Source organism: Petaurus breviceps, unplaced genomic scaffold (assembly GCF_028583685.1).
Source record: "Petaurus breviceps papuanus isolate PSGF00001 unplaced genomic scaffold, PetGlider_PUasm1.0 90977, whole genome shotgun sequence".
Lineage (NCBI taxonomy): Eukaryota > Metazoa > Chordata > Mammalia > Diprotodontia > Petauridae > Petaurus > Petaurus breviceps.
The window spans coordinates 16,910,071-16,922,681 of NW_027187391.1; the positions used below are offsets into that span (position 1 = coordinate 16,910,071).

General features: G+C 34.9%; 1 protein-coding gene across 3 annotated transcripts in view; it reads right to left on the reverse strand.

Annotated features, from left to right (window-relative positions):
- L3MBTL3 (L3MBTL histone methyl-lysine binding protein 3) overlaps window positions 1-12,611 on the reverse strand; it is a 148,941-nt gene that overhangs the window by 102,592 nt on the left and 33,738 nt on the right. For 2 of the 3 annotated variants that reach the window (XM_069077430.1, XM_069077431.1), the window contains exon 7: window positions 6,347-6,397. In XM_069077430.1, the coding sequence (XP_068933531.1) occupies window positions 6,347-6,397 (51 nt within the window). Of the gene's footprint in view, window positions 1-6,346; window positions 6,398-8,568; window positions 8,637-12,611 lie in introns of those variants that run through there. The other variant, XM_069077432.1, reaches the window with a different exon arrangement.

Genomic DNA, 12,611 nt, shown 5'->3' on the forward strand with positions numbered 1-12,611 from the left:
ACTTAGAAACCAAGTAGCTATGGGGGTAAAGTAAGAGCAAACCCAAAAAGGAGGGGTAAAGTTCAGAATCTGGGTGACTAGGATGATGGTGGTGCTCTAAACAAAAATATGGAATCTGGGGGGAAAGATGGGCTTAGGAGAGAAGATAATCACATCTGTTTTGAACCTGTTGAATTTGAGATAGCAAAGAGATGCCAGGTGGAGATATCGAGCAGGGAAGTTGGCACTGTAGGAAGGGTAAACCAAACATATAAATGTTATAGTCATTGGCACATGGATGATGATCCAAATCATGGAAGTAATAATAATATCAAATGAAAGAGTGTAAAGAGAGAAGAAGAGAGTGCAAGATAAGAGCCTTAGGGGACAACCAAATTAAGGTGGGCAAAAGATAAAAAATGATCCACCCTTCTCTTGTTGAGAGAAGAGACAGCATTCAGAAGAAGAGAGTAGTCAAAAGTTGTAGGAGTCATAGAGGACCAGAAGAGAAAATGCAATCAAATTTAACTATTATGAAATTTAGCTTTTTATAAGTGTAAATGATTACATGCAATAATTCCTTCAGCTATGTAAATATTTGTTGCCATTAAAAATCTGTGAGATTAATCAGGCATGATGTCTCACTAAAGAATCTTGTTATAGTTTTTCAAACAGGTTATAAGGGTTGGCTTGACAGTTTTATTTTAAATTACATTTTATCAACATCAGTATAAAAGTATTTGGTTCTAAGGACACTCCAAAAACTTTTCTTATGCACCAGGCTCACACTGGCAATCTACTAGTCAGCTAGTAAATCAACTAAAATTTTCAAAGTTTTTGGTGACATGCATGTATCTCCTTTGTTACTAAGTTCTAGAATATCTTTGGCATGTAGCACTATTTGATCAAATACCTCTAATGACCCTGTTTTAAAAGATAATTGAGACTGTCTTTCTATATCTTCCTTAGTAGTAAAGATGTCAAACAACTAATTCTGTCTTTTGCTATCTGCTTTTTCATGTTGCTGTATACATCAATATAATACTCTCACGGATTCAACAGATGGCTTCTTCTCTGTAATCTATTTAAATAACTTCTTAGAAAGTACTCCTTGAATTACTTTTTGGCCCACTTAAATTCTAGTTTGCAAATAGCCCTGCTCACTTTGTGGATTTTTCTATTCTCTTAATTATTTTCCATTAAAAAAAAACACAAAACATTTTCCTCTTTTACTACCAATTGAGGGGCACTGAGGTAGTTATTTATCTTCGAGACCTTTAACAAAGAGATTTCATCTTTCCCAGGTCATCAATCTGTGATATATGGAAAACTTTCCAAGATTTGTCAAAACTGATGTTAACTACTCCCTTCTTAAAATTCATATAGCTACAAAAAAATACTGCCAAAAGGAAGCAAGAAAGTACTACTAAATGTATCATGTGACCAGCAAGATAGAATGTGGTGTCCTTGAGAGTAGGGATTGTTTCATTTACTGTCTGGGTCAGTCACAGTGCCCAAAACATAGCAGGTGCTTAATAAATAATTGGAGTTCTGTGTCAGACATAGAGTAACTAAAGTTAATCTATCATATCATTACATAAAAATACTACACAAGATAAAAACTTCATGAAATAGTATCACAGGAATTAAGTATCTACAGAGTTCCCAATTAGGGATTAGTGACCCCACCCTCCAAATCAATTCACATGTAGGACACAGTGAACATGAGAGAACTAACAGGCTTATTCGTCAATATCTAACTATAGGGTTCCCTCTTCAGTCTTACTCATGAGAATGATTCATCCTGAATTCAATCCTCATCCCATAAGAGGTGACTGACAGATTTTGCTCAGTCACAATGAAGGAAAATGAAAGCAAGCAGAAGGGGCTGGAGGAACGTAGGTGGGATATAAAACACTAGCAGCAAAAAGCACTTGGCAGAACCATAAGCTAAAGGAGAAAGAGTTCCCTCTTAAGAGAAACACAGCTGAGGCCAGCATTGTCACTGCCAGAATTAGCTCTCAGCAATGCTCCAGACCTGGACATCTAGGCCTTACAGTCTCCAAGAAGGCTGAGTGTGAGGATGCCCACCCTGTAAATGATGGGGAAGAGACAACGAGCAAGTAGGAAAAGCAAAGACAAGTCACTGGGAACACAAAAATATGAATAACCAAAATGTCACAAAACCAGAAGGCAGAATGAGCAAAAACCCAAAGGAAGGGCAGGAGACGATGAACAAAAGTTAAATGAATTAAAATTCCCTGATCCAAAAAAAGAACTCTGCAGCTTTTCCAGAGATCATTTAACAAGACCCTTTCCCAAAGAGAAGATAAGAAAAATGATGAGCATTTTTTCCAAAAATATAGATTCTGAAAGAGAAAATGACAATTTAGATTATAAAAATATTGATTTAGAAGAAAATCTGGAAAAAAAGAGACAAAAATATTTAAAAACCATTCAATATGGGGCAGCTAGGTGGTGCAGTGAATAGAGAACCAGCCCTGAAGTCAGGAGGACCCGAGTTCAAATCCGACCTCAGACACTTAACACTTACTAGCCGTATGACCTTGGGCAAGTCAAAGTCACTTAACCCCAAATTGCCCTGCCCTCCCCCCTTCAAAAAGCAAAAAAAAAAAAAACAACAACAACAATAACACACAAAAAACAAAAAAAAAAAAAAACCACATTAAATATGGATTCTAGAAAATTCTAGAAAAGACAAAACAACTGACCTTAAAGATAGGGTGCACAGAGATAACTTAAGCATCATGGCTCTTCCAGAAAAAAACATGACAAATTAAAAATCCTACACATTCTACTGTACAGAATGACACAAAAAGAGTGTTCTGAATGTTTAAACAATCAATTCTACAGAATGATATGGAAAAAAAAAACCCACACACAAAACTCTACACTGATAGTGGTTAGATGTCACAGTATCAGTAACAAACAAATTTTGTAAGCAGTCAGGAAAAAGACCGTCATCTATAAAGGAACACAAATTTTAATAACTCCGGATTACTCTGTAGTTATAATAAATTAGAGAATAGAGGAGAATATAACGTTCTTTTGGAAGAAATCTCACATTAGGAGAACACCTTCCAGGTAAAGAGTTATATCTTCCAAGGTTGCATCCCACCCCAGGAGAGGGGAGGTGTGCACAAACTGCCCCTCTCTTTGGGAAAGGGTCCAGCAAACGAATATACTTAAAAGAGGGGAGGGAAGGTAAGGAAAAGAGGATTTAGAGTCATATATTTTACTGAGCAAAGAAAGAGAGTCAAAATAGAGACAATGGATAAATAGAAAGAGGAAAGAATTTAAATAAATTTAAGGCACTTGGAATAGAGCAGGCAAGCAAGGAAAAAAAAAAGAAAGCAGTCAAAGGACAAAAATGACTTAAGGGACTAAAGACTTAAGGAGAATTTAAAGAATCAGAAGAATGGTAGGAGAAAGAACTGATTAATATTCTATGGACTAAATCTCACTCTTCATAACTGAGCCAAAATATTTGTAGGAAGATAAATACAATAGGAAGTTACATAAATGGAAAGAGGGAAAATAAAAAACAGAGTAACTAGAGACATATGTACCTCCACCAAATCTGTAGGTGAACAGTGAAAGGGCAATGTATTCTCTCAACAAGAGTTAGTGTGATAGAAGAACAGGATAAAAGCAATAAGAACTGGGATCGAGGAAAAAGCAGACTCATTCTTTCTAAAAAAGAAACACTTCCATGGGGTAAAGAACTGTATATCTATGACAAGAGACAATATTAAAATGGATTCAGTTCTAAGGAAATCTCGAACACTTTCCAGGTAAAGAGTTACATCTTCCAAGGTTGCATCCTAACCCAGAAGAGGGCAGGTGTGCACAAACTCCCCAAATTATCCAAAACTCAATTGTAGAGAAGACATCAAATGAGAGATGGTATAACCTAGCCTTAGGAGTGGTGACTGAGAATGTTAAGAATAGAGAGAAGGAGCAGGCATTATGCCTTGGGACACAGTTATTCTCACTATATGATATACTTCCATCCAGCACTGCTTCCTCCATGAACTGATACTTTTAAGAGAAAGGCACAACAGAAAACAGAGATAATTTGTTAATATCTACAAATACAGTTTTCAAGAAATAGTACAGGAGAGTTCACGTCTGAATCTTGAAAAGCTCTACCCTTATGTAATAGACACAGAGAATAAAGATTATCTAATTATGAGAATTCGGGATTTACTAAAAGGAAATAGAAAAAAAGAAAATGAAGCAAAGAAAAACATTCTTGGGAAAGGGCCCAGCAAAGAATATACTTAGAAGAAAGGGGGTGTGGAAATAAGGAAGGGAAAATTTAGAATCATACATTTTACTCAGCTGGGAAAAAGAAGAGACAAAAGAGAAACAAATAAAAAGAGGAAAGATTTTAAATAAATTCAAGGAATCTGGAATAGACTATACAAATAGAAGCAAAAGCAAGAGAGCTTGTAGGGACAGGTTAGCATCTAAACAGTGTAAATAAAACTAATGTCAGGGACAATACACTGGTTTAAAAGTATAGGGCTACCCTTTCTGTCATCTTGCAGAGCTGCTACCATGGTGCACATGAATGTCCTGGCAGATGCTCTTAAAAGCATCAACAATGCAGAAAAACGAGGAAATGCCAGGTTCTCATTAGGCCATGGTCTAAAGTAATTGTCTGGTTCTTAACTGTGATGCTGAAGTATGGCTACATTGGCAAATTTGCGATCACTGATGAGCACAAAGTAGGAAAAATTGTTGTGAATCTTACAGGCGGATTAAACAATTGTGGTGTAATCAGCCCCAGATTTGATATTCAATTGAAAGATCTGGAAAATGAGCAGAATAATGTGCTACTGTCCCGTCAATTTAGGTTTGCTGTGCTTATAACCTTAGGGGGCATCATGGACCATGAGGAAGCAGGAGAAAAGCACAGAAGAGGAAAAATCCTGGGATTCTTTTTCTAAGGGTATAAAACATACATACAAATAAAATGCTCCAATGGACTGTGGTGCTTCTAGTCAGTGGTTTTGAACCTTGAAAAAAGTTTGATAGCATTGTACAGATGCTCATATATTTGGTCCTCATAGGTATAGGGTGCTAAGTGCTAAATGTTTACCAAATCCATTCTGATCTTTGGGGTTTAAGTGTTGCCTCATTTGGATTATAAAAGAGGATTTGTGTTGAGATGCCTGAACATTGGTCCAACCAGTGTCAGAACCTGTAATGAACAAAAGTCTTCCTATACAACAGACCTATCCACTGAGGCACGGAAAGAAGACTCTCAATCTTGTATTGGTTTAATATGCCCACTGTATATTATTTGGGTATATAAGAGTTGAATGGAACTCAATTTTGCAATCTGCCTCAGGTAATACAGCATTCTTTCTTTATTCAGTTCACCTACATTTAGCTTTGAAGGAATTAAAGTTATACTGGAAGACCAGAGGAACATGGAACTACTGTACTTGCTGACTCTGGTTCATGGCAAAAAAAAAAAAAAAAGTACAGGGTCACAAAAAATAATTGGTACAAAAGAAATAAACAGATAAAAACACAGTTTTGACAATTATAATTTTAAAAATCAATAGATTAAACAACTCCCCCAATATACTGACAAGAGAAGGAAAAAAAAGAACAATCTGCTAAATAAATAAAATAAATCTAAAAAAAAATCAAAGCTTACTACTAAATGAAAATGAGAGACTTGAACAAAATTTTCTGTATATCAGGCATTTTTTAGCAGCAAGAATGTCAATCATGTTATCAGACAAAACAAAAATTAAAATCCACAATATTAAGAGTGATAAAAAGAAAAATTACACTATGCCTAAAGGAATGGAACATAGAAAATGAAATATCAATAATTAATATAGACATATATGAACCAAATGGCAGCATCTAAATTCATAAAGTAAAAGTTAATAACTGCAAAACTCATGATACCATAACATTAGGAGACTTTAATATTCCTTTTTTAGAGCTGAAAAAAATCCAGCAAAAACAAACAAAAATGAAAATGAAGAACTGAACTGCTAAATTAATTAGTTGTGAAAGATTTATAATATATTCTAAAGAGGAACAATAAAGGATATACATATTTATTGACACCCCTTTTATAAAAACAGGCCATGTGCTATGGAAAAGAAAAATTATAAATAAAAAAGGCAGAAATACTAAACACATCTTTTACCTACCAAAAGGTAAAAAAAACTAGGAATACACTGAATGTAAACAAAAAACAAAACCCTAAACATAAACTTAAAAATGGCTTCCTGAATAATGAATGATAAAAGAACAAAGCACAGGAACAATTAATAGCAATCAAAAAGAGAATGATAAAAATAAGACAACCTACCAAAATTTCTGGGATTCGGCTAAAGCAGTCCTCAGAGGAAAAACTGTATCTCTGAAAATATACATGAACAAAACAAAAATAAGAAAGAATTAATTAACAATGCAATTTTTAAAATCAGAAAATCAACAAGAAAACAAACTCAATGCAAATACAAAAAGGGAAATATTTAAAATTAGGCAAAAAATAATATGAAAAATAATAACAATAGAAAAGATAAAACAAAACTTTTTTAATGAGTAAAACCAATAAATCTTTAGCTAATCTAATAAGAGGGAGAAAAACAAACAAAAAATAAAAAGTAAACAAGGTAAAATTACAACAGAGAATAAATAAAATTATCAAAATCTATTATAGACCAATTAAGAATTTAAAAATAAAAGAATTACTTAGGGCGAGTAGGTGGCTCTGTGAATAGAGCACTGGTCCTGGAGTCAGGAGAACCTGAGTTCAAATACAGTTTTAGACACAACACAAAAACTAGCTGTGTGACCTTGGGCGAGTCACTTAACCCCAATTGCCCTCCAAAAAGCAAAAGAAAAATAAAAAAAGAATTACTTATAAAAATGAAAATTCCCAAATTAACAAAATACTAGATAAATGTCAAACAACTCAGTCACAGAAAATAAGCTTTGAATATTAATCAAGATAGATTTAGAGGTAAATTTTCTCAAATATTTAAATAACAATATGTATAATAAATAAATTAAATAAATTATTTCAAAAGCTGAGAAAAACATTTTAAAAACTACATTAATTAGAAAAATATAATCCTAATACTTAAATCAGAGAGCAACTTCACAAATATTGTCACCTTTTTAAAACACATAATTATGTTAATAGATGAAGAAAGTCTTTGACCAAATATAATATTCACCTGTGACAAAAATCTCTACTAGACATAGAAAGAGAAGAGTCTTTTTCAATATGCTAAAAAGAATAATACATACATATATGTGTCTGTGTATTCTCAAAAGTTAGCATTATTTGCATTAGGGAAACACTAGAAGCTTTCATGATAAATATTGAATCAAAGTAATGATTATACTCCCCTTTCTATTCAACATCATTTTAGAAATGATAATGATCCCAATAGGATAGAAGAAATTAAAGGCATAAACACTGTCAAAGAATAAGCAAAATTAGTGTTATTTGCAAGTGATATAATGTTTTACTTAGTAAACCCTGGAGAATCAATACTTTATCCTCGGGGGCATTAACATTTACAATAAGGTTCCCTTGTGCACCCTAACCTCACAGCAACTCAAATCCCAGGATCGACTTATGCTTCTACAGCACCTCAGTCACATACAGGGGCAGAAGCAGTCATATCCTGGATCTCACTATTTTCTACAAATGCTCTACTTTCTTAATTACAACTCTAAGTAACTATAAACTTCTATCATTCTCTATGTTTCACCTCTACACTAAACCTTCACTGTGATCTGCTATCCTCCCACTCCCTCAGTGGTAATACTATTTGCATACATACCCATATACACACGAGTGCATGTGTAACCACAACTACAACAATATAAACAATAGTGAGAAAACCTAAATGCTGTCCAATTAAGCTTGTCAAAAAAGAAAAGCTGAGAAAATGAACCTCCTTTCATTGCAGAGGTAGGGGACTATGGGTATGGAAAACTGAATATTCTGTTAGACATGGTTAATATGCTGTTTTGGTTTGGTTTTTTTGCTGGACTACTTTCTCTCTCATATTCTCTGATAAAAATGAAAAGCTACATAGGTAGAGGAAGGGAAAAGGGATGCATTAAGAAATGAAAATAAATAAAACAAAAGACAATCATAAAAATAAAGACGTTTTTTAAAGAAGACTGTTAGGTATTATAAAATCTTGGTCAAGAAACTGAAGATTTTTATGAGTACAGGTGGCATTTTCATCACTGTTACTGAACACAGGCAAAAGAAAGTGATAGCTGAAAAATGAATAGCTGGTTAAGAAGACAATATGTCAGAACAGCTTTTGGATTTATGGACCATAACTCATAAAACAGGAATGTTGGGTGTTTGGCCAGAGATAGAGTATACCTAACAAAGGACTGCTAAGAAGAAAAAAAAAGGCATTTCTTAAAGTCTTGCAAATCTAATCAAAAAGGTTTTAGCATTAAAAGGAGATAAAGAAAACTGTCTACATAAACCTAGAAAGCCAGATAAAATACAGAATCAATCAACAAGCACTTATTTAAGTACCTAATATTTACCTGGGAGTTCCCTCTTCCAATGAAATCATAAGTCCAGTCTCTATTCCACATATCTGTTATTGCCAGGCACTGTGCATGCCTTCAAAGAGCTTACATTGTACTAGAGGGATAAGAGTTTACAGATGAAAGAACAGCGGATATATTCGAAATAAATATGCAATGACAGGAGTGGGAGGGTGCAATAACAGCTAGGGGAATTAGGGAAGATGTCTTGAAAAAAGCATCACTTGGGGTGGCTAGGTGGCACAGTGAACAGAACACCAGCCCTGGAGTCAGGAGGATCTGAGTTCAAATCTGGCCTCTGACACTTAACACTTACTAGCCATGTGACCTTGGGCAAGTCACTTAACCCCAACTGCCCTCCAAAAACAAAAAAAAGAGAGAAAAAAACCATCACTTGGCCTAAGCATTAAAGAGAGTTAGGGGGTTCCAAGAGACAGAGATGAGTAAGGAGAGGATACCAGGAATGGGGGACACCTTATGCAAAGACAGAGGCAAGAAATGAAATATATAAGGAACAGCATGTAAAATAGTTTAAGCAGGACTGTTCAATAAATTGTAATCAGCCTGAAACGATAAAATAGAACCATATTATGAAGGGCTTTAAATGCCAAATGGGAATCTCTATTTTATTCTAAAGGCAGCAGAGAGCCATGGAAGCTACCTGAATAGGAATAACATGGCAAAATCTATACTTTAGAAATATGAATTTGGGAGCTGTGTGGAGAATGGATTGCAGAAGATTCTTTTACAGAAAGACCAATTAAAAGCCTATTGTAAAAGTACAAGCTAGGGAGAATGAGGGCCTGAACTAGGGGATTAGAACAGAGAAAAGGAACAGCTGCTGTGGAGAATTCCATAAAGAGTTGTCTTAGGAAAAGTAAAAGGATGGGTACACAGCGATTCAGAATCAGTTAATGTAGGATAACATAAATCCAATCATAGGCCCATCCAGTATGGTTTATGGGACTTCCTCCAGCAGCATTCTGCAACAAATCATGTAATATAGCACTGAAGATTGAAGAGGAATGAGTGGCAATAGAACCATGGGGCAAAATACTGAAAAGTCATGGATAGCATAAAGCTGAACTGGGTAAACCAAGAGTTGATATTTCCAAGATAGGAAAGTAAGGTAGAACAGAGGGGAAGGGGCACAAAAAACAGGAAGGAGTGGGACAACTGGAGGTTGCAAGGAATAGAGAGGATACTGTTTATGAGGAATACTACAAGGAATTGCAATAAAAAAGCCCCAAAATTCACAGGCTATGTCTGACTCAAGAAAGGAGTAATCAACAAAACCCAATGTTAGATACACAAATGCCCAAAGTATGAGATGACGAGCAAAGTAACTACAGATCCCAATGTAAGGAGGCTAGTTAGAGCTCATAGTATCACTGAGTTTGGTGGGATGGGATCATCTGGAATACAGCTCTGGAAAAGAATATCTCCTTTAATAAAGACAGGATAGCTAAAAGGGAATAGCATGGAACATGAAGAAAATACACCCATATGATAAAGTCCAGGAAACAGAAGGGAAAAGCATCACTATGAAACACAGAGACAGAAACAGATGTGATACTGACATCAGAGCACAGCACAGAACACCTCATCTAAAAGAAGAAATATGTTAGTGGTTCAGGAAATGCATCACAAGACTGGCACAGAGGACTGATATGGTAGTGATGATGATTTTAATTATCTGGTAGAACTCTCTACCTCTGTCAAGAGTAGATCAGCAAATAACTTCTTGATTTGCCTTAACGATTTCATCCTTCAAAAGGTATAGACAACAATAGAGGGAAGAGTAATTCTGGAACTGTTTCTCAATCATGCAATGAGAATTATTAAATTAGAAATGATGGGAACACCTTATTGGGAAGGGATCACTCAATCTTAGAATTTGTGATAAAGAAGAAAGTCAGACATGGTCTGACATGCTTTCCAGATTTTTGAAGAAAAGATTTCAAAGGGTTCAGAGAATAATAGATAGTATTTCATGACTTAAAATTCTATAGAAGTCAGGCCATGAGAGATGGAAGGCTCTCAAGAATAAAATCCTGAACACACAAAGAAAAACAACTGCAAATAGGAAGAAAAGAGGGAGTTGTCTAAAGAGACTGATATAAATAAATGGAAACTCATCAACGTATATCAACCAACATATCTTTTTTTAAAGAAAATATAGATAGAAGGGCAAGTGAGAGACAAGGAATACAAGGGCAAACCATGGTCCTATAAGAAGCGCTAAAACTCAAAAAATTCTAAAATTGGCTAGAAATGCTCAAGATAACAAAAAGTTATTTTTAGCTGTATTAGAAGGAAGGAGGTGTCTCAAAGAAAGGATAAGACCACCACTTAGGAATGGTTGGGAAAATGTAAAATGTTGGAGAAAAATCAGAAAGTCAGCTCTTATTTTATTTGTTTTCTGAGTCAACTTTTCTGTGTCAAAATTTTATTTGTTTTCTCTATCTTCAGACAAATCTTTAGACAAAAGTGGATAGAACAAAATTGGTTCTTTGGGAGATGAAACCAAACAGAAACAGAAACACAGCCATAGAGCTTTAACTATCCTTCAGGTCACCAGACCCAGTTGAACTGCATCCTAGGGTACAGAAAGAAGTGATGAATGTGACTGCCAAGCCAATGTCAATGACCTTCAAATAATCTTGCAGAAAGGGAAAATTTATTATAGAACTAAAAAAGAGCAAATGTTCTAATTTTCAAAAAAAAAAAAGGAAGAATCAGTTTTGAAAACTATAAAACCAACTTTGTTGTCTTTCAGTTGTTTCAATCTAGGTCCAACTTTTGTGATCCTATTAGGGGTTTTCTTGGCAAGATACTAGAATGGTTTACCATTTCTCTCTCTAACTCAGATAGGAACTGAGATAAGCAGGGTTAAAGGACTTGCCTTGGGTCACAAAGCTAATAACTGTCTAAGGCCAGATTTGAACTCAGGAAGATGAGTCTTCCTGACTCCCGGCCCTCAGGTCCAGGACTCTATCCACTGCACCAAGTTAGCTGCCCATAAAACAGCTAGCTTGGTAAAATTCTACAATGGATATTACAGAGATAATAAACATGGAGGAAAGAAGTAGTATCATTGATTAAGAACTGAAGAGGAACCTGGGAGGCCCATGTCATTTAATTTCCTCATTTCAAAAAGGAGTATAAAATACAGCTTCATCAAGGATGAGTCAGGTCAAACTAACCACATTTCTTTTTCTATAGGGTTACTAGATTGGTAGATCATGGGAATGACATAATTAGGATTTACCTAAAATCTAGCAATGTAATTTGACAAACTCTCTTATCCTCTTCTTAGAGAAAAGATGTAAAAATCTGGGCAAAACACCAGTAGTTAGGTAGATTTAGAAATGTTTGAATGGCTGGTTTGGAGTTGTTTATAATTTTATAAAGAGGTCTCTAGTAGATTGCCCAGGGATCTGTGCTTGACTCTATGGTATTTAACATACTTATCAATGACTTAGATTAAGGCAAGGATGGCACCATTTACCAAATTTGCAAATAACACAAAGAGATCAGAAAAAGCAAAGCTACCACTTGGACTTCATTAGTAAAATGCTCCTATCCCCAGAGTTAAGAGGTATTTCCTATTGCCTTTATTTTAAAATGATAGTTACCTAAATGTTTTTGGTTCCTATTCACTCAGCCAAAATTTGATTTTACATCTTTACAACAGGAGGTAGTGTCTCCCATTCCTTTCATTTCTACTGGTTCATATAAAGATACCAAGAACCACTTCAAGAAAATGAAGAAATACTGTGGATTTGCTTTCCATCTACTTAAAATGGAAACTCTCTCTACTGAGTGCTATGAAAAGCAGAAGTGCCAAGAAAATAGCAGAAGGAACATTCCAGCATAACTAATTTTACTGGTTTACTTGTAGTATTCAAGTAGAAGAGAAGCAATATGGTAGACTAATAAGGATTTTATTATTATCTTTAAACTCTTTGTCAATGAAGCAACTGCAGAGGCCTGGACAGATTATCCTATCTCTACTTTCTATTTCACCTAGTAGTATG